A 25178-nucleotide genomic window follows, 5' to 3' on the forward strand; every position below is an offset into this window, starting at 1 on the left:
TTATGAATATTCACTATAATTACATAAATTATGCATAATTCTGTTGTCTGTTCATCCATCATCTCTAACAGAGATAAAATGAGCATCATTCCCGGGTGAATTTTTCTTCTCTTCAGTTTCTGGACCTGGGCCTGTTGTCTGAGAGAGCTCATGTTTGTTTGCACCACAGTCATTTTCTGCTCATTCTGTAAGGCGACAAATATTACAGCTGCTACGACTTCATTCATTCATTCAGATTTTACTATTATACAGTAATAAATAACATGAGCAGAGACCAAACCTCTAAGCTAAATTATTCTATGGATTTTAATTTATTTCTTTGCAGCAGAGAAATACTACAATATTATTGACCACTAGCTCATACCAACAACAGTTTTTATCTCTCAGCGTTGGTTTCCCGTTACAGCAGTCTCTATAGCTTGTTCATTCAGGCTGTATCACCTGCTCTGATGAGTTAGTCAGTCCATGGCAGTCACAGCAGAGACTCCTGTTCTCCTCACGGTGAAAAAACACATTCCTTATTCTATTGTGAGAACTCAAAAGCTTGGGATGTGGCGTTCACTAGCAGTCTTCCATGTTCCGGCGGCATTGCGGTGGAAGCGGTGGGTCATCTTGGCCTGCGTGGTATGGGTGGGGGAGGGATGGGTCTGTGAGGGGGGAGCTGAGGAAGGGCCCGTGTGGGACTTGACACGTAGCGCTCATTTAGCATGTCTGGCAGTCTGAAAGACACACAAAAAACTGTTCTAATGCATGTTCAACAAAACATCTGTCACGGGTAGCACAGGTAGGTTAGGGCTGGCCATATGTTTGGCCTTGCTAATTCTATAGTAATGAAATGTGGAATCTGTGGGTAACATAGGGTATCTTCTGAGCCAAAGGTTTACCCCCTGGGCAAAAATCAGATCTGTGCCCTGTTCAGGTGACTGTCAGGTAGTCATGTGACCTCACAATGAGAGTACACCAAGAGAAAACATAACACAAACAAACAACATAAATAAATTTCAAATAAATGAACCAATACAACACACATACACATGCAAATACATATGTCTGTGTGTTTGTGTTTAAAACTTTACATGGCTTCAACATGGCTGAAAAGAAAAACCACACATAATTTGATTTACTACAAGTAAACTCTACCAAAAAAACAACACATGTGTTTGATTAAAGATATGTCTCACCAAAGGTCCATCTTTTAATCAATATGTTTGAATCTGTATTTGACATGTGAGGTTTAATGTATTCTGTTGGTTGAAAATCAGCATGCTAAGAATGCTATGGTAAGCACTCCGGAAAGAATAGAGGTATAAGGCCAAGACCTGAACAAACCTTCAACATTAAAAAACAAAACAATATACATTAAATAGGATTGTACAGAGGTATGACTGGTTGTATATTTTACTAAAGGTCATAGTGCTTCAGAAACACTACTGAAACAGTGCTGAAGAACTCCCATCACATCACTGATGCCTCAGCGTAAAATCGGACAGGAACAGGGCTACGGCTGGTCTGAAGTGTTTTCACTCACTCACTCACTATCTAAGCCGCTTATCCTAATTAGGTGCTGGGTGCTGGAGCTTATCCCAGCACTCAAAGGGCGAAAGGCGGGGAAACACCCTGGACAGGTCGCTAGTCTATCGCATGGCAAACACACAGACAAACACACTCACACACACATTCATACGAAGGGGCAATTTAGTATCTCCAATTCACCTAACCTGCATGTCTTTGGACTGTGGGAGGAACCCCACGCAGACACAGGGAGACCATGCAAACTCCACACAGAAAGGACCTTGGCCGCCCGGCCGGGAATCGAACCCGAGACCTTGTGAGGCGACAGCGCTACCCACTGCTCCACCGTGCCGCCCACCACTTGCATTAATGAATCACAATATGTTAGATCTCCAGAACTCTTTTTTACATTGATCAAATTAATATATTAATATAAGTTAAAAAGTGAAACACAGGTGGCCACTTGAAAAAAAATAAAGTTGGATCAAAATGACTTTTCATAATGTACTCTGCAGGTGGGAACAGTGTGTGTCAGACAGTATTATTCCAGGTATTTAAGAGTGTAATTAACGGTTATCATGCATTGAACAGAAATAACGATGTCCTAGTGTTTTAACAACTCCTACATCATGATCTTTGACTAAAGTGAGTAATAAAAAGACTGACGTGACAGTTTTGATCTGATAGGCATGTTGAAAGAATCCCATACACTCTCAGATATGAATGCTGGTTTTAGCACGTTGAAACATAAGACCCCATCTACAGAGCTGTTTTAAAAACATTAAAGAGAAATGAAAAATTGGTGAACCTTTACACTAATTTCCCAGTTCCTCTTTAAAAAGCTGTTGGTAGTTGAACTAGTTTCAGTGTTTTACTGGTACCATCATGTGCAGGCAAAACAGAATATGACGCGTGGCAATATTACTATAAAACAAAGAAAAACATTAGTCTCTTTACTAGTACACAGCAAGCAAACAGATTGTGCAGGAAGTTGAACCATAAACAGTGCGTAGACTAGTTCTTCTCACACTTTTCTTAGTATGCGTTTGCTGCATCGAGACACTGATACTTTATCTCTTTCACATCTGTAAAATAGATATTTAGTCAAAACCTCATGACATTTTTCCTGGTTCAAATAAAGATTCACTTTCTGTCAGCAACTGCCATACACAGCTACTTCTGTATACAGTACTCCATACAGTGCACTACTTCTGTAACTCCAGCCTTTGTGTGTGTGAGTGTGTGTGTGTGTGTGTGTGTGTGTGTGTGTGTGTGTGTGTGTGTGTGTGTGTGACAGACAGAGAGCGTGGGAGAGAGAAAGAGAGAGAGTGATATACAACATCTTAGCTTAATATTTATAAAAAACATGGAGATATATCTCTTTACAGTCGTTTCCTAATCACCAGTTTGGTTTTGAGGTTAGCAGTGTTTCCAGTGCACGCTGTGGTGTACCGCATAAAGGAGTGCTAGCACATCGTCGATCAGCCTACACAGGAAGCCAGTGTATCCTTAAAGTATATAACCCTGGGGCCTCATGCTGCTATGATCTCTAAACTAATACACACACACACACGATAGTCTGAAGAAAATATTAGCACATTTTTGATCATTTACACAAAAGGTGTAAATATATTGAATGGCATTCATTTGCTTAGTAGACATCACTTAGGAAGAGTCCACTACATTCACAATTCCGTGCACAGCCACATTTTTCAAACTTATTTCTTGTCATTTTTCTCTGAAGGGTTATCAGCCCTGGCCAATTTAGGACTTTCACAAGTAACTTTAATGGAACATAATCTATACAGCTGAGAGTGAGAAATGTGAGGGTGTTTTTTTCTTCTCTTTTTTCTTCACTTTTTCAGTGGTGGTGGGCGAATACTTCCTTTCAAGCTGTCATTTCCCTTTACGGAACCTGTGCATCAAAACCCAGTCTAACTAGGTTGTCTAATACACTGTACCTTTTTCTTATTTGCTATGTGTGTGTGTTGACAGCACTGAAACACATAAAGATTATTCCAACTCCTTAAATACATTAGTGCCACTATTCAGAGATAGTTCACATGGGCGACCAGATGCACCTTATCCTTGATAAACAGGTGGGAGGCAGCTTGTGTGTTTTTGTCAGGGGTGGACTCACCGTTCAGGCAGGCGGGGCGGGATTCTGGGGGGCGGCAACACAGGGGGGGTCTCATTAATCCGGGGGGGTCGAGGGGGGAGAGGACAATCCGGAGCCTCCTTCAATGAGTTTAAAAAAATGACAAAACGTTATATATTTATTTAAAAAAACACATAAAAATATACGTGCAGATATTAAAAATGTGAAGATTTTAAAACAGTGCTAATGAATATTATTTAGAAGGCCATCATTTTCACCTCATATTCACCATCAGCTCCACTGCTGTAACTGAACGTACTGTGTGTGCTCAATCTGTTACTCCCACTACCTGAAAAAGTCAAGAAATAAAGATGAGATTACACACATACTACTACATTCATTAAAGCACCGTCAGAGCGACAGGAACAGGAGCCTGTATGACCATGTTTGGACTGTCAGTTAAAATTAGCCCAGAAGCTAAAACCCACCTGAGAAGGCCTGTTTGGTTGCCTACGTGAAAGAACTGCCTCTGCTCTACTTGTCACAAAAACAGTCTATGGTCTAATAACCAAGAAATGCAATGGGTTCATAAAATTGTAATCACAGTTATAATCAACACAACAATTAATAAGAAATAAAGTAATGATGTAATGCCATATTTCATCATCAAAGTGTTCTTGTTTTTTGTTTAGAGCAATTATTATGTGCTACAAAGGTTTGAAGACACTCATATTAGAATGTTTCTGACAATTTGACACTCATGATACCTGTAACACTGAAGAGCTAAAAGACCAGCTGTGTAGTGTAAATGACCAGTTGTGTAGTGTAAATGACCAGCTGTGTAGTGTAAATGGCCAGTTGTGTAGTGTAAATGACCAGCTGTGTAGTGTAAATGGCCAGTTGTGTAGTGAAAATGACCAGCTGTGTAGTGTAAATGACCAGTTGTGTAGTGTAAATGACCAGCTGTGTAGTGTAAATGGCCAGTTGTGTAGTGTAAATGACCAGCTGTGTAGTGTAAATGACCAGCTGTGTAGTGTAAATGACCAGTTGTGTAGTGTAAATGACCAGCTGTGTAGTGTAAATGACCAGCTGTGTAGTGTAAATGACCAGCTGTGTAGTGAAAATGACCAGCTGTGTAGTGTAAATGGCCAGTTGTGTAGTGAAAATGACCAGCTGTGGCAGTGTAACATAACATGCATTGTCATACTTCTAATATGACATGCTAATATAACGTGCTTACACCGTATTTCCAGTTTACACCCTGTCATGGAAGTTTCAACATGAATGCCAGGCGCCCCAGACACAGAACATGGGCATTCCCAGGACCTCCGTCACTCTTTCATGTCGTCCAATAGCATTAAATAAACGTGCTGTAAATGTGAAAATGCATAGACTCGCTGCAGGTGTAAATGTAAAAATGCATAGACTCACTGGAGGTGTAAATGTAAAAATGCATAGACTCATTGGAAGTGTAAGAGTAAAAATGCATGGGCTCAGGAGAAGTTTATATGCTGAAATGTGTAGATTCACTGAAGGTGTAAATGTAAAAACGCAACGGCTCATTGAAAGTGTAAATGTAAAATGTGTAGACTCAGTGGAGCTGTTAATGTAGAAACACATAGTGTAAATGTGAAAATGCATAGATTCACTGGAGGTTTAAATGTTAAAATGTACATACCCACTGAAACTGTAAATGTAAATGCATGGACTCACTGGAGGTGCTGGAGGTGCTGCCTGTTTGCCAAGTCCTTCTCTGTAGGGGTCTGCTGACCAGAGGGGGTGGAGCAACAGTGCGAGGGCTGGGCTCATAAACCGAGCACTCCACCTTCATGTGTGAACCCCACTGGAGGTTCCTCTGTATCGGAGCCGTTATCTCAAGATCTGATGAAACATACACAGCCATGCAGACAGTAAATGTCATTTCCCAAAAGTAACTGTTTGTCTTCAAAAATGTCCATTTTAAACCATATTATAACAGGTTTTGTTGTCATTGTTGTTGTTGTTGGTGGTGGTGGTGGTGGTGGTGTTCTTTCTTTTGGCCATGGATTTTTAGGTGCTTTGGATTTGCAGTGGTCCCGATTAAAAATATAAGATCATTTTCAGAGGACACATGAAGTTCCCAGAATTTCTCTCACCATCTTTACTGCTTCGCTTCTCTTTATGTCGCCGAGTGATGCTATCTCGTAATCTCTGTAAATTTTCCTGGAAAAAGAAATGCACACTCATTTAAGAATTTAGACAGGACCTCAGAACTGTACCTAAAAAAACTCAGTCAGTGTCAGTCTGGGAATCATGGGAGTATTCTTGGCCAAGTTTCCCTCGGCATGACCACTGCCGCTCTGTGAAAAGAGACTGTTAACAGGTAGGCATCTGTGTAACTGTAGGGAGAGTCCAGCACTTTACATCTCTGTATGATTCTACAAGACTCAAAAATGTATCAAAAATGCAACATTTTGCTTTACAAATGTTGGAGGAAGTGTGTGTTGCCTCTGTCGCCTCAGCTCAGCTGATTACTACAGAGCAGGAAGGCTGCAGGATATCGGAAAAGGCCAATTTAGGTGAAAAACAGGGCAAGAATAAAAGGAAAAGTGATCCAAAACAATCCAAAATATCAAACACTGTTCTAACCCACTTAAGCATATGGCATTTTGTGAGACCATGCCTAATCCAACGCAGGATTAAAGCCAGGGGGAAGCAGGGTGGTTACAGCACATAATTAGGATAATGGAGGACCAACTGTCTCTACAGTAACAGGTTCATAGAACCATGTGACATAGTTTGAGGATATAGTGAACATATTGAAAGCTGTAGGAAAGAATTCAGGAAGATTGTTCTGTTGCTATCTGTTGTTCTGTTACTCTCGCTCTCTCTCTCTTTCTCTCTCTCTCACTCTCTCTCTTTACTGTCAAAGCCGTGAGCTTGGGCACAGTACCTGCTGGAAGCGAAGGGACTGAGATCTCCTCTCCTGGTCGAACTGCCAGGCCTTGAACTCCTGCACGGCCTCCTCCACAGTCAGAGCGCCCACCTTCACCCTCTCCTGCAGTACAATGAGCTGTCTCTGCCCAGGCGTCTTCATACCTGCATACGGGTCATAGGCACTGCTCAGGACTCGGTCTCTCACCGGCCGAACAGGTGCTGTCACGGGGCACAGCAGGATTGTAAATGGATTGTAAATAATTGTCTGTGAGTAAGTAAGTAACCCATTATAGAAGGTTGTAGAAGGTCACAGTTGTTCAAATTACTTGTCTCTGTGAAGCTGTTTCCCCAGTAATATCTGACACCCCTGTCCACTGGATCATTTCATTACAGTCTTACACAGCTCCATTTCAAGCTCAGGGAGAGACATGAGAGAGACATGAACTGAGATATGAGACAGAATGTTGTACCTGTAGACGACTCTGTGTCGGGGGGATTTCCCAGCGAGCTGGAGACCTCATGGGATGAGAAGACTGTGAAAAGGTGTGAGATAAAGGATACAGCAGCCTTATCACATGAACGGCTCATGAAAGAGAACCACTGAGAGATACACATGACAGCATGTTTTTAAATCGGCCTCTCTCTCTCTCTCTCTCTCTCTCAATGGATATATCTAAATCTATATCTATATTCATATCTATATTTATATTTAAATACAGTGTGTGTTTGTGTGTGTGTGTGTGTGTGTGTGTGTGTGTCTGTGTGTGTGAGAATCTCCAGGTTCCTCATTTTCAAATTTAATAACTGTTTTAAATAACATAAAAAGGAGACAGACTGGGCAGCAGAGACTGGTGTGTCCTACCTCTGGAGATGTAAGTTTTGTTCTCCACAGGTTCAGGGTTCATTGAAGGCCGTGGTATTGGGGCTGGAGGGCGGTTTATGATTTCAGGTGTGATGCCATCGACAGTATCGTAGATCTGGTCAGGAAAGCACATGTTGTACAGGTCTTCCTCGTCTCCATACACCTCTATATTCTCCTCCTCTTCCTCCCCTTTGTAGTCTTCACCGGACAGGCCCTCTTCCACTGGGGTCAAACATTGGTCAGACTTCACTACAGAAAGAACAGAAAAAAAGCAGATTGCTTTTCTCACTGGTCAAATGCATGTTTCCTGTGTTCATTAGACAAGAAACAGTTACTCCTTAGAGAGGACGAAAATAAGCCTTGTATACTGAAGACATTTGTCTCTGTGCTGGTCACTCTAATAAGGATGCGTGTTGGTCATCTACCTTGGAAGAACTTCCTGAGCATGGTCTCCTCTGGGTTCTGAGAGTTTTCTAAAGCACTGGCCATGTCCTCATCTGCACATACAGTCCAGTACACAGATATGAGCACATATGTTTCAGCACCTTTTAGCATGTTAGTTCATGTGAAACAATCAAACCTTCCCACAACAATGAGTTTATTTTTTAAAACTTCAATACACCCCTCAAAGCATTGCCACAGTAATCAGACTCTGTGTATACATCCATTTACTGTAAAAGCCCTATCCTACAGGGCAGTGTCCATACATGTTCAGAGTATAACTGGCTTCTGAGCAGAGCACTACTGAAAACTGGGTGAGAAGCAGGGAGGAGAGTTTTTGTGAAGTCGTTCAGTGCCTTTAGACAACAGAGCTAAAGTAAGTGTGACAACAGCTCATTTTCAGGTTTCAGTTCTCACCTAACACCACCAAATATAATCTCACTTCAGCCACTGGCTCACCAGACCACACACACATGCACATTCACACATGTAGCTTTGGCTTTGTTTAACTTACACAGGTCCTCTGCACATTCAGGGTTCAGCTCCATCATTGACATGTAGATGTCCTCATGGAGGGAGTAACCAGGGGAGAGGTCTTGCTGAGCATTGGACATGGGCTCATAGATGTCCTCCTGCTCCGGTGTTGTCACCTCCTCTGTGCTGGGTAGGTCTGTACCCGCTGACTCCTGAACATTACCAGTTCAAAAGCAATATTATTCAAGCATTTATTCAGGCAGTGTAAAGGACAGTAAAAATCAGAGTCACATTGGTTTATTCAACAACAGCCATCTAACCAAGTCAACCAGAAAACATGGTCTTACCATAGAACCAGAGAAGAAACAATGAACGTGAACTCAGGCACAAAACAAATGGAACTGAGGTCACGCCAAAACATAATCTAAACTTCATTGATTTAATTTTCTTGCATACAGTGGTTTGAGAACAAATTAACCAATGTAAGTAATTAATAATTGAGACAGTTTCTGCCAGTAGGAAATATTAACCTGGCCTGGCCCTAAGTGAGAGAATTTAGAGAATTTTAGGAATGTGCTACTGCAACTGAACATTCTCTCTCTCTCTCTCTCTCTCTCTCTCTCTGCCAATCAGTGTGAAAGACACAGCTATGGAGGTATTCATTATAAGAACTATGTTAGACCTGCACTCGATGACAACATGGGTTCATGTTCCCACACTGCCACTGTCATGTGTAACCTTTGTGTGTTGTGGCTCAGTGATCCACAGGCTGTACCAAGAAAAGCCCAGACACAGCTCACTGACAGCAGGCTGAGTGGAGGTGTAAAAAAGAAACAATGGCTCAAGGCAGAAAATATCATACTGCTAACCAAGCATAACATGTCATGGCCAATATCCTGTTTTTTCAACTATCTACAAGTTTTTTACATGTTTTACATTTGTCTTGGTGAAACCACTGAGCTCCTAAATGAGCCAGTGAGACAGTGGGTTTAGTGGTCAATTTACATACACAGTAACATAGCAGACAAAGGGACAGTGACAAAAGGCAAATGACACGACGCATGGACGATCTCTCCCCTGGGACAGTGGCTATAGCACCACAGTAAGAAGAGTAAATACAGAATAGGGAAAAATGAGAAGTTAATGCTGTTGAATATACAAAGTACTGACTTACAAGATACTTATCCATAAAGTGCCTCAAATCTGAGAAGCCATTCTTCTCTGCCAGTCTGTTTGGGTAATCTCCATCCTTATTGGCCACGCTGTAGGCTTGCAGGGCACCAGGACACTGCAGTAACACGGTCGTCAACTCCCTCAGCCCATACTTGGCCGAGAAGTGGAGCAAAGTGGGCAATTCCATGTTTTGCTGATCTGAGAGATCCAAAAAAGAGCAAATGTTCAAGGCTGAGCTGAAGACATCACAGAGGAGGTGTCAAAAGGTTAAAAGCAGTGACAAAGAGTTTTAGAAACTGAGCACTGAGGCGTGATGTTACAGGAAAGTGAAACAAAGAGGTTGATACTAAAATGAAAAGCCACAATTCACATTTCACCTCAGCTAAAAACTTATATAAGTCACATACACCAGTACTCCAAATAAATACACCACGTACTTGTAGATGAATTGTTATGCTCAAGCTGACTGATACCAAACACCTGTAGTCCAGTTGCCGGTAACCGCTGTTTGAGTGAGTCAGTAAGCAAAGTGTCCAGTGACTCTGTGAAGTTGGATGTGATGGCAAATGCCTAAAGGACAGATGAATGACATGGAAACATTGTAACATCATAACTGGATGGACCTGTGAGATTCTCTGAGACATCATAACTGGATGGACCTGTGAGATTCTCTGAGACTATGGTTCTGAGAGCTGTAGATGCAGGAGTGTGTTACATGGGATGGTATTAAAACAGACAAAGCAAAAACTACTGGGTTGATTAACTATGGAGGACAAATGTCTTTTTGGCTCCTCTGAAACATCTCTAAACTTGAGCTTTGCCATCACTTAACCATAAATCACGATTGTGTGGTTTTCATCACTTTTACCTGACACATGAACTGCAGGGGATCAGCTAATTTATCCAGAAGGCTATTAATCTCTTCCATGGCTGAAAAGTATGTGACATAACCTGAGCAGACAGCGGAGGCATTACTGTAAAGAGTTAGCATGACTTCTCCTGCAGGCATATCTGAAATGTAAGTAGCGACAGAGAATGTTAGCATGTAGAACATCAAGTGAAAGAAGAGGAGAGCGTTTACAGTAAGCATTATGCAAATTCATGTGAAAGTGAGGAACTGTACTTGAAGCAGTTCCTCTTTCTCGCTGGGAAGCACAGTCTACAGAGTGTCTGACTTACCAGGTGACTGAAAGCTGACTGTATATTCATTCACAAATGTCCCTGGAACCAGTTTGGCTGTTGAGTTCTGACATGAAAACTCCACTTCTACCTTTGCTTGACTGTCCAACTTAATTGCCATGATGATGTAAATATTCATTGTGCTCTTTCTCAGAAAAACAGAAAAAGCATACTTTAGCATACATGTAAAGTTAAAATCATACAAACAAGGGTTATAGAGAGCTGAGCTCTTTATGTGCTTGTCTAAAATCATAATGAAAATCTTTAAATATCTTCTGTTTTCAGTTGAGGTAAGTTTTTTTTCTCATTGAAAACATGACTACAGCCAGATCAAATGCAATCCTTATTTGTATACTGAGAGATGTTATGATCAATCTATATTTTTAGAACATGTCTGTGGCGAAACCACAGCTTGCAAGACAGTTTTACATCCTGGACCAGAACTACAGGTCTTGTATACAGTGTGGGCTTGTGGTGAGAATGCACAGCCGACTGCTCCTGTTCAACATGTGGTATATGGGGATTTTTCACAGTGTTGAACAACAAGAAAATGATATTAAAAAAAGATTTGGTTGTAAAAAAAAAAAACATATTGTAACAACCCCATCCACCTCATGGACAGCAGTGCCTGACTCACTGTTCTGATAACATTCCTAATGGTGGTTTAAACAGAGGCTCATTCTGACTGCTATATGCATGCCTTACCCCACACAGTATTCTGTCCGGCTGAACTATGAACGAGGGCTGATGGGTTGAGGTCTCAGTTTGACTCGTGTCTGATGTGAGACTGTTGTTCTGATCTGTCTGTGGGATCCAACCGTCAGTCTCAGGGTTCTGGTTGCTCTGACGGCTCTCAACTTCAGCATGCGAAGGTGAATCTTCATCGCCGTCTGGGTCTCTCACATCCTCAGACAGAACCTGGGGTGTGATTTGATCCTCTGGCGAGGTCTGGATTGTGAAGTCATTGTCTGGCTGGGTCTGGAATGTGATGTCATGTGGAGATGGGGTCTGAACTATGATTTCATAATCAGGTGGAGTATGAGGTGGAGTTATGATGTCATTCTCTGTCTTTTCCTGGGTGTAATTCTCAAGGACATCTTCTGAAGCTGAGTATGTGGAAAAAAGGGAATCAGAATCATATTACACATATTAAGAAAAATAAATTTCATAAAAAGGCATTAAGCATAAAGTACAGTTTAAGTTCTGAAAAACTGGAATATAAAATAATATTCAAAATGTATTTCCTGCTGCAATAAAATGTTTGAAGGCATAAGACGATAAAAATAAATATATATATACACACACACACACATACATATACACACACATATACATATACATATACATATACATATACATATACATATACATATACATATACATATACATACACACTTCTCATTTCTTACTCAGGATGTTCAACACAGTACAGTAATATCTCAACAAATGTCTACTGGAGAATTTTCATTTCATAACTTGATAAATACACTACTGTGCTTATGTTAGTCAGGAGTACTCTGGCTTGTCCCATCAGTAGGACAGGCAGAAATGTCTCATCAGTAGTACAAGCAGAAATGTCCCATCAGTAGGACAGGCAGAAATGTCTCATCAGTAAGACAGGCAGACATGGTAACCCTACCGTCAGCTATGGACTCCAGCACAGTGGAGACGTACATGCGTGGCTCATCCTCTGCATATAGCTTCCTCCACTTCACCCAGTCCTCAAAATAGTCGTCAAACTCTTCATTTTCAGACACCCCACACAAAAATGCAATGACTTTCTGAGAGGGGTAAAGAAGTTTACGGAAAGTCTCGAGTACCCCTGGTTCTCTTTGGATGTCCAGGAACACAGTTGACAGCAAAAGTAAGATGCACCTGCTATGGCTGAAAACTGACAAGTCAGCCTGCTGTAGGTAGCTCTCCCCATCCACGAGATGTAAGATCACTGACTCTTCAGGGAAATTACGAGATGCCTCTAGTATGTTCTTTAGATAATTTGCCCACTCCTCCGCTTCAATGGTGTGTACGATCAGCACTTCACACATGGCCGAGAACCCCAGTGACACTGCCACAGATTACAATAAAGAACATCTTCACCATCATTGTCAACAACAACAACAACAACAACCACAATAATAATAATAATAATAACCACAATAATAATAATTATAATAATAATAATAATAATAATAATAATAATGAAATTCTCAATGAAAGAACATTCTCAAAATGGAAACACAAGGATTTACAACCGATATACAAATCTCTGCAACAAAGTGTTTACACAGCCTAAACTTGGATGGTTTTCCACCTCAAAACATTTACATAGTAGTCACTGAGACCTGGGGGGTATTCCAGAAAGCGGGTTTAGTGAAAACTCAGGGTTAGTTAACTCAGACTAAGTGGTAATAGAAGAGCCCTAATGCTTCATTCTCCTTGCAAAACAAATTCATAGGGCTCTTCTATTAGGAGGTTTACCACTTGCTCTGAGTTAACTGAGTTTTCACTAAACCCGCTTTCTGGAACACCCCCCTGGGTTTGCCGTTCAGGATAGTAAAACAGATGGGCATAAACGCAAACCATCAAAGTGTCAAAAACTGATTCACTAGTATTGACTGAGACAGATAGGACTACATCATAGCCGCCATGTCCAGCAGCTCAGCAACAAAACCACATGATTCTGGTTAATTTTTCTTTTTTTTTTTCAAAAAATGTTACAAGAATGCAGAGTAAAGTAGAAAACTTGTAGGACATGTAACTGAGGATATGTTGTGTGAAATATTATATAAAACGTTAAGTCTCTTTGGATGGCAAAAACATAGCACTAAATTTCAGAATGTATGCCCTTCAGGCTTCCTCATTTGGTATGATTACACGCTGAAACAAACCGATGTTGTTTAAACAACACCCCACCCAATAAAAAAAAAAAACAGAAGCCAAAAACAAAAACTTCCAGCTGTGACAAGTTATTGTTTTTTTTTTTCCAAATGATATCAGTGGGTTCCTTTAGTTGGATCTAACCAAAATGAGAAGTTATATGAGTCAATAATATTTTCGATCATTCGATCAGTGCAATTCCACAAGCACCTTGGGTCAAACAGAGAGTCGCTCCACCTTTTACAGAACTGTGATGTTTTCATGGATGACAGTGCATGGTTATAACAAGTGCAATATTGTTGTAACGACAGTGAAAGTGGAGAAAATATTTGTATACATATTCATGTATGCAGAGGAAATGCCGTGGAGCTTCAGAGATGCAAGCACTGACAGTCTGCAAGGTTCAGGTGGTAACATCATTTATATAATATGATTATGTTTTGACCCGAAATGAATTCAGAAACATAAACAGTGGAAACATCTTGGATGTTAGGTTAACATCAGGTAAAACAACTGAAAACACTCCAGTGTAATAACACATAAAACTATGGTGTTTACCGCCATGAATGTCTCACTTCTGGTTTTCATTAAAGAGCATGTGTGTAAGTTTATGCCATTGCTGGGCATCAGGTAGTCAACAGCGAAAGTAATTTTCCTCTTTTTAACTAGATCATAGGTATTGTTAAGCTACTATTGTGAGTCACCTCCACAGCATAACATTAACTAAAAGACATTACCAACAACTTTATCCAGAGGAGTCAGTTCTTCTAAATTCTAAAGTCTTCAATAAACAGAATCTTTACAGGTTGAATTTGACTTTTTTTTTTTTTTGCTTTGACTTGTTACACATTGCAAAACATACAACAGCATCGCTATCTGTACTGCTTAAATAGAAAAATACTTTAAATAACATACAAGCAGACACGTAGCATTATCTTGTTGCATCTATAGTGACGAACCCAAGACAGAGGTAAATGGATTATTTAGAGATAACATAATTATTTAGAGGTAGTGTAATTATTTAGAGATGATGTGATTATTTAGAGGTAGTGTGAGTATTTAGAGGTAGTGTGATTATTTAGAGATAATATGATCATTTAGAGGCAGTGTAATTAATTAGAGATAACATGATTGTTTAGGAGTAAACTGATTATTTAGAAGTAGTGTGATTATTTAGAGATAAGATGATTGTTTAGAGGTAGTCTAATTATTTAGAGATAGCGTGATTATTCAGAGATGAGGTGATTATTTAGAGGGAAACTGATTATTTAGAGGTACTGTGATTATTTAGATGAAAACCGATTATTTCCGCAATTAACTGATTAGTTCCGCAATTAATTAGAGATAATGTGATTATTTAGAGCTAGTGTAATTATTTAGAAGTAGTATAATCATTTAGAGGAAAGCTCCACCATCAAGTGCTGAGATTAAACTAAGTTGACGGAGGCCACACGGCTGTCTTTAGATCTCATATTTGGTGGGTACAGACTGAAGTAAATAAGGGAATTGTTTGGTGTAACCTTGGCTTTGTACGGCTATCACTGCACATCGTTACAGGGCCAAGCAAACACTGTAAAAAAGGGGATTCACTCACATTCTTATCACCTAAACGCTCTTTCAAAAGATCAGACAATGCTGCCTCACTGTTTAAAACTTGTAAAGCCAACTTTATACAGGACATGATGTCAGACAGCACAGAAATAGTCTCAGTGGTCAGTAAGCTGCTCACATCCTGATATCACAACATTAAATATATTTGTTGGTCTTTTCTGGTGATTTTTTTAACAGTCAGTCACTTCCCATCACCATCATATTAAGTTGTGTTAAGGCAGCTGTCATTACAGGAAGCATTTTAGCTAACTTCCTTATTTAGCATATGTGAGGTATTAACCGTTTTGTACACAGCAATTTGTATTTTATGCATTTCAAACTGGATGCACAATAGAGGATTCTCTAAATGCCCAGCGGTACAACCCCCTCCTGATACAGACAGCTGTTACAGTAAAGTACATGCAATTTCCACCAGGCTGCATCAGTCATATAACTTGTTTAAGGACAGACACCACAACCTATGGATCAGACACCCAGCTGAACTCTTTACAACTGCCACAAAAAAAATTACTCACCTACTTCTGAATGAAAGACATCGAACTTCACCAGTTAGTAGCTTTGTTCCAACTTGGCTTGGTGGTCACTGTTGGTCCTCTTAAGTTTTTGTGAATGCTTTCTGCTGTGTATGTGAGTGTGTGTGTGTGTGAGAGAGAGAGTGTGTGTTTGTGCTGAGTCTCTTAACTAGGCTCAGCCTTACTGCCTGCCTGCTGTCCACAGCGAAACTGAGACGATGTGAAAAGCAGCAGACAGTTTCCTGATGGTGGGTTACAGCGTCACTTCCTGAAAACAGACTGCAGACCTACAACACTGTTTTATGTGAGAAATGTAAGGATGCCCCTGAGGGTTGTGTGTGGTAGATGTATCATAACAAACTAATCAAACATTTACAGAATTTAGTCTCAGAATCCAACAGTGCTACATAGACAGACAGATGTGTGTGTGTGTGTGTGTGTGTGTGTGTGTGTGTGTGTGTGTGTGTGTGTGTGTGTATGCTTTTCCATTTCATGTTCATTTAGTGTTTTTAGCCATCACACTTTAGAGTTATACCGACACTGACTATAATATTTTTTGTCATCTATCAGAAATGCTCTGGAGAGTTATTGTTTGATAATGCTGGACTGGTTGCCTTCACAGATTGTGCTGTTGTGATTTGGTTAATGGAGAGTTTAGTGGTTCTAGAGGCATATGGGACTTGGTTAATGGAGAGTTTAGTGGTTCTAGAGGCATATGGGACTTGGTTAATGGAAAGTTTAGTGGTTCTAGAGGCATATGGGACTTGGTTAATGGAGAGTTTAGTGGTTCTAGAGGCATATGGGACTTGGTTAATGGAGAGTTTAGTGGTTCTAGAGGCATATGGGACTTGGTTAATGGAGAGTTTAGTGGTTCTAGAGGCATATGGGACTTGGTTAATGGAGAGTTTAGTGGTTCTAGAGGCATATGGGACTTGGTTAATGGAGAGTTTAGTGGTTCTAGAGGCATATGGGACTTGGTTAATGGAGAGTTTAGTGGGTCCAGGTTGATGTGATTTAGTTGATAGAGAGTTTCGTGGTTCCAGAAGCATATGTGCTGTGAGCTGCTCCCACTGTCACAGACGATGAGGGACTCCAGCCCCAAGCTGACCGGGAGTGAAAAGAGAAAAGAAACAGGAACTTAATAATAACAATAATAATAAATGAAAGAAAAACAGAACAACACACAGTACAATAACAGAGCTTTGTGTCTGGGACAGATAACACTTCTCTGTAAACTTTACATTATATATGACACTTCTCAATAAACTTTACATTATATATGACACTTCTCAGAAAACTTTATATTATATATGATGCTTCTCAATAAACGTTACATTATATATGACGCTTCTCAGTAAACTTTACATTATATATGATGCTTCTCAGTAAACTTTACATTATATATGATGCTTCTCACAAAACTTCATATTCAAGAGCTGTTTTCACTCACAGTTCTGTTCATTTAGCTGACAGTCTTATACAGAGCACCTTCCAGTTATCACTGTCTACATCAGAGCACCTTCCAGTTATCACTGTCTATATCAGAGTTTAGCAGGTTTGCCTGTTTTTTGGTGTCACTTTTGGTGTTTTTTGGGGTTACTTACCCCACTTCTCTGGCCTTGAGCCCCAGACTCACATGAAGAATGAGTGAGCAGCCAGCATCACGAGCCATCTAACAAAATGATCTTGGGCTGGAGCCCTGCGGTGACCTTATTTTGCCTAGACCTTTAGAAATTTCTCCAAGATCTCCTAGATTTTTCTCTATCCTCTATCCACTCTCCATATAATCACTAACGCTGATTCTGCAATAAGTCATTGTATTGGTGCCAGCCAGAGGATGGTGGATTTCCCCCTTTTGAGTTTTGGTTCCTCAAAAGGTTCCATCCTATTTGAGAGAAAAGCAGTTGTTCCTCTTCACTGTTGCCTTGGGCCTACTCACGAGGGGTAATAGGGCTGGTATCCTGTAATGCTGGTTTGTGACTATGTATTTAAAGGGCGTGTGAACGGTGTTGTTAGTGTGTTTATATGGGATGTGTATATTGGGTGTATTGTTTCTGTTAGTGGGACGTTTGGGGGCTCATGTGGCGTGGGCTGGTTCAATAACTCCCAAAAACACCCATCCTGGCCTATCATTTTTTGCTTCTGAATGGCGCCTGCCCTGCACCACCTGTGTCCTGCTAAAGATGCCATTGTGGTATTCCTATCCTGCTGCAAGTCTGGGTGAGCTGTCCATGTTTTTAGTCCCCATGTCTGACTGTGGTTCAGTATTTCCTGACTGTTGCACCTAGACGTAATCCTCTGTAGTCTTTTTTGATTCCTGCAATCCAGTGTCTAGGTCACTGTCATAGTAGTTGAAAGTTGCTGTAAAGATCTAGATCTTATATCTCATGTCCTTACTCATCAAAAGAGCTACACTGCAGCATTGCAGCTGGTCTAACAAACTCACATTGCAATTTGACGAAATATGGTGCTAGTCTTTAGTATCACTGCTTTAGTGAGGTATGTGCATGTCAATGGAAAGCTGGTCAACAAACACGTACACATTGTAAGTTTGTTCACAAGCTTTACGCATTGTTTAAAGGTAGCATGGGCTTTCTGATGATATATAGGATTTCATGTAGGTTCACAAGTTTTTCCATATAGTTTTGAGACAGATTCTTAGAGAGTGCCTCTGTGTACACAAATAGATACTTGTTGAATGGATTTTCTAGCCTCCCTAAATTCTAAATAAAGGTTTTAAAAAAGTTTGATGATACGATTTTAAACAGGCAAACACGTTGTTGTTGATATTAATATTCAGTAACTTTCCAAGAAAACTTATTGCAGAAAAATGACTGATGTGTTGAAGGATGGCTGTCAGTTCTAATGCAGAATGTAATAATTAATCTGTAATAAAAATGCATTGGGTGTATACTAACCTTATGTCTACTTTACAATAATACAAGAAAAAATCTATCACAGATTCATGTTATATAGAGATAAACATTAAACAATTAAAGACTGAGCACTAATAGTGTCTCAATCGATCGCATTTATAAATAAGTGGATGTCTTTATCACAGAAGCCCAGCTTTGTAACTTTGCCTTTGTTTTGTTATCCCTGTATTTTCCCTCAGTACTGAATACAGAGTTAGCAACTGTATTGTTTCTGGCCAGTAAAGGGTAGAGTGGTTAACATGATAAAGGCTTTAGCTGGAAAGGGGCACTAGGCTGTCACTGAAGAGACCCATTGTTGGGGTAACAGTAGAGTTTGTGCTGACATGAGTGCCTGACTAATCTGAATAACAATGCCTGGGCTGTTTTTGTTACCACTACATAAAGCTCTCTCATGTCGTAGGCTTGGCCTTTCGTCTTCACCGTCGCAATGGGCAAGGTAAGGATCCTCTGGAACACGCCCACAGCACAGTTATGTCCAGCCTCAGCTCAACAGAGGCACTCGGTTTTCGTTCCAACTTTTCAGTCAGCTACTAATCAAGACTCTAAGGACCAAATGTATGAACTTTTGTTTGTCCAGCTCATTCATTTGTTTAGTCACTCCCTGAGTTAATGACATGTAGAGGAAATCTGAGAGCCCTTCAGGAGGTCAGGATAGTCCTGGCGGATGCTAACACTGTAAGCATGTCATATGCTGAATATAGGCAATAGCTATGATATCACTGGTCACGATGTAATCTCACTGTGAAACTCCTAAGACATCCTGAATGGCGAAAGGGTCAAACTGGCTGTGTGTAGGTAATTTTTTAACTTTGATGGTGCCAGTGCTGGCCAGTTTTTATCTTCAGTTTTGTCTAAAGTATCAATGTCTTAGTGAAATGTTTCCAATGCTTTAGATAATGTCACATTAGAATTTCACAGAAATAAAAAGGACAGAATGGAGGCATTATTGGGTCACTCAAGAGCTCAGTGTTTTGTAAATTTCTATGTAGGTTGAGTCTGATGTGTTATTTAGTGCAGGGCTACAATGCCAACATCAGGAACATAATCAGTGTATGGAATACCAGACTAAGACAGAGATATTTCACATGGGGAAAATTATTCCCTGGTGGTCAGCAGCACTGGCCCAGTTATATATCATTAGCACAAATGTGAGCTGATAAGTCATGGACATGAGTTTGGAGCTACTCTTGTGATGCTTTTCCGACATGTGGTGATGTGAGTGCTGGCTCTTTGCTCAGATCATCTTCTATGAGGGCCGTAACTTTGAGGGCCGTCACTACGAGTGCAGCGGCGACTGCGCAGACATGCACATGCACCTCGCCCGTTGCAACTCTATCCGTGTGGACAGCGGCTGCTGGGTGGCCTATGAAAAGCCCAATTACACCGGCTACCAGTACATGCTGACCCGCGGAAAATATCCAGACTACCACCGCTGGGCCGGCTTCAATAACTGTATCCGCTCCTGTCGTATGGTCCCTGCCGTAAGTCCTACAACCACTGAATGAACTGAAAGTCTGCTGTGCTCAGCATATCTGATGTAGGTCATTTAAACTGAGGTCCCAGACAACCTTGGTTTATATTCTGCCCTCCTCCATCAGGTCTACTCTCAGTGAGGTCTGGACAGATCAGAGAAAATAACAGATTGTCCATTTAGACTCACCTGACCAATCCTTTCTCACTGATAGGAGTTCTACTGAAGGAAAGGAGGCAAGGAGAAGTAGTTTATTCAGGATTAGATTTTTTGCCAACATGTTTGACTTGTCTTCTCTAGTACAATGGGAACTACAGGATAAAGATCTTTGAGAGGTCCGATTTCGGGGGGAAGATGATCGAGCTGATGGATGACTGCCCAAACCTCCAGGACCGGTTCCACATGAGAGACATCTCTTCCTGCAATGTCACAGAGGGCTACTGGGTCCTCCATGAGCACCCAAACTACAGGGGTCGCCAGTACTTCCTGCGGCCAGGAGAGTACAGCCGATACAGTGACTGGGGAAGTATGAGCAGTACCATAGGCTCTGTGCGACGTGTCACTGAACTGAGATAGTAAAACCTCATTCAAACCAACACTGTCTCCCCTAAAGAAAGGCTACCAGGTCCTCCACTAGCGCCCAAACTCAGGGGGTGCCAGTGTGTCTAGTGGCCAAAACAAAGCAGCCAGTGCAGTGACGGAGGGTGGGTAAACAGTACCATAAGCTCTCTGCACTGCGTCACTGAACTCAAACAATAAAACTTCACAATGAGAAACACTGTCTCCTCTCCTCTACAAGACCTGTCACTGTTGTGGTCCTGTCAGTGAATGCAGTAATGAGCAATAAATGTGGAGTGTACTCCTTACAGTAGGGAACAATGAAACTTGATATATTGGAAAACACCGTCATTCTTGCGGTACATATACGCAGTTAAAGCAATAGTCCATGGAATCTTTTTTAAAAGTTTCTAATGAATCTACAATTTTGTCTACACTCGGTAAGTGTTCCAAGTCCAGTTGGGTCATGGGTCAGTCCGGGGCAGCCCAGACCAAGAACAACACACTTTAGTAACCCAGTAAGTTATGAGGGAAGACACATGAAAAGCACAATAACTGTACAATAAGTTTGTCATTCAGACAGTTAAATGGGCAGAGGACAGGCCTTTTGAAATTTCATCTCTTTTTACACATCATCAAATAATTACCAGGGAGCCGCAGTTTGGGGTGACTACTGATAAACTAGTTTATGTGTAATAAAACACATTTATAGTCTTAACGTGAACGGAACGACAAAGTCTGCAGGCGTGTGTATGGAGTTAAAAGATGTTAAATTCTCATCCTCCATGGCTGCGGCCAAACTACCTATCTAGGGTTTGCCAGAATTATAAAAAGCGTTCTGGTTTTGCAACCATACATAAACACACACGCACACATTTGCCTGTGAACTAGTGATGCGCGGGTCAGGGTTTTTTAATACCCGCACCCGACCCGTTATGCGTTCCTCAACCACCCGAACGCGACACGCAAACCGCCAAACTTTAGCCTTTATAGCGATGGCGTCCATATCATAGAGTAAGAGATACCGTTTTCTTATTTAGTGGATGTTTCAAAAAAGGACACACACTCGTGTTGTGTAGGCTACAGCAAAGTGAGCAATGTTGCACTATTTCGTTTTTGGGCTGTTTGTCCAAACGTTAGCATAATACATTGACTGCAAGGCACAGAGCCTGTTGTATATTAGCCTAATAGTGTCTGGGTCTAGGCTAGTACATAAACAGACGAATTGTTCCAAACGGTGTTGTTTACTGTTGAATAGGAGCAAAACACCCCATAAAGACATGAACTCTCTCTCTCATACACACACGATGCATCCTGTCCATCTTAACGGGGGGGGGGGGGGGGGGGGGGGGATATGTTTCTCCACACAAAGGCAGAGGCAGAGCTAACTGGAGGTCATATTGTGAAACATTGGTTTAAATGTTTAAATATAAGCATGCAGTCAAATGCGTTTTCTCTCCCAATTAATTGACACCTGAGTCAACTTTAGTGAGTGGACCACAGATTAATCAAGTTTACGTTTCTTGTTTTGTTTGTTTTGCTTTGCTTTCATTCACCTGCCATGTACTGAAACCTTACATTTCTCTAATAAATTCAGTTTGACATAGATATTGAGTAAAAGACAGGCTCCAACAATTCAGACAAGACTTTAGCCACTTCCTCTTCCACCCGTGACACATCCTGTCACTCTCTCCACCAAGAGTTTCACTGTACACTGAAAGTCATGAACCAGAACTGCTTTACCAGTGCACAGCCCTGCTGCTGAGGTCATTTCAACATGAACAAAGTCACCCATTGACATCCACTGACAAGAAAAGGAAAGCACTTCTCTATGCAGGAAATTACACAACAAAAAATATTTTGGTGGTTAAGCGGTCCTACTAGAACAGATGAAAACTCATTACACAATTCAGACTATTATGTGGATTTAAACAATAAACTCTGTGCAAGGTGCCTCATGTTTTGTTTCATACCTTCAAGTGAAAGCCTAAAAAACCGCAGTCTAGGGATCTGCAATGATCTAACTGAAAATAAAGAAAAACTGTTTCCCCCCTCTATGTGACTAGTTTACTGAATACTGACTAACCTCAACAGCAAATGAAAAGGTGCACTGCTCTTCGGTCCTGTTTCCGACCGATCCTGATTAAAAAAATAAATAAATAATGAATCTACATAATTTCATAATGTATATTCTGTGTAATTTGTGTAAATGTGTAATTTGATTTAATCTTAACACATATGGACTGATGATACAAACTGAGTTTTTGCAAGTTAAATCTTTTCATCATTCTAGTTGGTGTCAAAAGCTACCCTCACAACTCTTGGACATGAACCGATAGCAGGGCCGTTCAGTGAAGGACCAGACCATGTGCTGAGTTCAGAGGTAACAGTTAAGAAAGGTATCCCTGGGCTCAGCTCTCACATCGGTCACAGATTTTTGACAGTGAAATTGATATAAATAATATATATATAAAAATATGAATGATTACTCTTTTAAGATGTGCAAGCTTCAACATATTAGATGTAGTATTTCAAAGTCAAGGTACAGTGAAACATTTTCAGATATTTCGCAGCATGTTGTCCATAGACTCTTTAGCTGGAAATCCAATTTCCTTATGTTTGCACTTTCCAGAAAACTGCCCCAAACCTTCCTTGTTCATACATGAATAGTTAATGCATTACTAGTCTGCTGGTCAACAATTGGCTGTCTCTACAGATGCTGCTGTCAGCCTGTGATTGGTCCCCGTTTGGGGCAAGTAAACAAGCGGCCGCTCCAATTGGTCTGTTAGTAGGTCAAGGACCCGCCCCTGCAGCTGATTGGTGGCATCCAGGCTCTCGCTCACTGTGCGCTGGACACCCAGCAGGGCCTCAGCCACGCCCACTGACCCCATCGCCCGTTCTGCTATGTGAGAGGCAATTCGGGCCACATTCTTGTTGGTCTCACACAACTCCAGGTAAAGCAGGTGGTTCTGACGGGCCAGAGAGTTGAATCCTTCTCGCACGGCCGCCGTGTGTTCCCTGTGTACTCGCAGAAGCTGCTGTTCAAACAACACTGAGTGAGGCCTGTCTGGAGGGCCTGGAGCCCAGGGGGGGCGGCAGAGACACCCTCAGCCCTGACTCAGGTTTCTTCAGGTCCTGAGACAAGATGTCCTTATTTGGCACTGTTTCCGCTTGGTTATCAAGCATAGGCCATCGATAACTTCCTCCTTTGATATGGGGTTGTGAAAACAGGAGGGTGGAGTCTGATGTGGGCTGACAAAGACCACTGTGTGTAACAGGTCTGTGAGACACATCAGCCTGTGGCTCCGTTTGCACTGATGTCATCTCCGGCACAACAGCTACAGAACAGAATATTCTTCTGATGGACAAATGAGGGAAAGTTATTAAAGAATGTACGTGACAAAACAAGCTGAAGTGGTTCAGTTCCTGAGCAGTTTCATTTAGAGAACATTTGTGTGTCTGTAACTTGGCGGTTTGTATTACATTTATTGCACTGGCTCACTGACTGTGAAAGGCATACTATGAGTGCATAGACAAAAATGTTTCTGCTGAAATAATAAGGAAACTGCTGTTTTGTTCTTTATACTTCCCTAAAAACATCAGAACATGTCAATAACCTGAATTTACATTTCTCTACATATCTGCAGTTGAAAAATAATTGTGTACAAAGTCAGTACGAGCAGGAGGTACCGTCTAAAAGGCCTGGTTGACTTGACTCTTCCTCTTTGATCAAACTGTGACAGTTCAGCACACTGCCCTCCCTTCTCTCCACACTGGGCGTGATGAGGGAGGATGAGGAGGATGAGGAAGATGGGCTCTCCAGATGGAGGCTGCGTCTCACTTCTACCACTCTGTCCTTGGCTCTGCGGTTTAGGTCCTGCCAGCGTCTCTTGACATCGGTGATGGAACGCTGCATGCCAGACGCAGCGCTCACGCGCTCAGCAATGGTAAACCAGATCTTATACTTCTCACGCGTGGTGAGAGGTTCTCCTTGGCAGAAAAGCACGTCCTCCATTTTGGTTACCTCCGCAATTAAGACCTCCAGCTCTTTATTGGTGAACTTGTGTTTGCGAAACCTCGGCACAGCAATGGTGTCATCTGGACTAGAAAGGGAGAAAAACAAACAGGAGAAATTTTCCCTTTTTTACCATATTTATGACAGACATATACAGACATGTATAAGAGATGTACATAGGAAAGAAACACACCTGCACTCTCCTTCATTAGCCAGTTCCTTTGACTCATCGGAGGCCTGAAGGAAAGCCCTCCGTTTAGCATACACTCTTTTTAATCTGTAACAATAAGCCTGAAAAACATAAACTGTCATTTCACATATGACAACAAATGTAGAAAATAAATATTTTAAACAAAACACATGAACACAATGCAATTATAAATACAGAATGCTGAACCTATGATGGAGTTCTCTCCCAGTCATATTCTATCCACTTACTGTGTATACTATAAATCAATTTAAGTTACCTCATTTGTTACAGTTTTCTGTTCATGACTCTTTACCTTAAGCTCTGCATGCAAAGCGGGGTGATGCTCCCGTAAA

At 41.2% G+C, this 25178-nt stretch overlaps 2 protein-coding genes across 2 annotated transcripts; one reads left to right on the forward strand and one right to left on the reverse strand.

The window, feature by feature from the left end:
- Positions 1 to 607: 607 nt before the first annotated feature.
- pik3ap1 (phosphoinositide-3-kinase adaptor protein 1) lies at positions 608 to 15686 on the reverse strand. Its single transcript, XM_030772226.1, has 17 exons — positions 15659 to 15686; positions 12295 to 12720; positions 11361 to 11761; positions 10656 to 10800; positions 10345 to 10487; positions 9914 to 10046; positions 9478 to 9674; positions 8344 to 8515; positions 7814 to 7885; positions 7389 to 7637; positions 6997 to 7059; positions 6543 to 6745; positions 5746 to 5812; positions 5324 to 5491; positions 3889 to 3959; positions 3653 to 3750; positions 608 to 719 (listed from the first exon to the last, which is right to left on the reverse strand). The coding sequence occupies exons 2-17, from the start codon at positions 12698 to 12700 to the stop codon at positions 608 to 610; spliced, it is 2700 nt and encodes an 899-aa protein (XP_030628086.1). The 5' UTR covers positions 12701 to 12720; positions 15659 to 15686.
- A 2115-nt stretch (positions 15687 to 17801) lies between these two features.
- LOC115810301 (gamma-crystallin S-1-like) lies at positions 17802 to 20638 on the forward strand. Its single transcript, XM_030772227.1, has 4 exons — positions 17802 to 17849; positions 18992 to 19027; positions 19830 to 20072; positions 20363 to 20638. Exons 1-4 carry the CDS (start codon positions 17802 to 17804, stop codon positions 20636 to 20638), a joined length of 603 nt encoding a protein of 200 aa, XP_030628087.1.
- Positions 20639 to 25178: the final 4540 nt, after the last annotated feature.

Source organism: Chanos chanos, chromosome 4 (genome assembly GCF_902362185.1).
Source record: "Chanos chanos chromosome 4, fChaCha1.1, whole genome shotgun sequence".
NCBI lineage: Eukaryota > Metazoa > Chordata > Actinopteri > Gonorynchiformes > Chanidae > Chanos > Chanos chanos.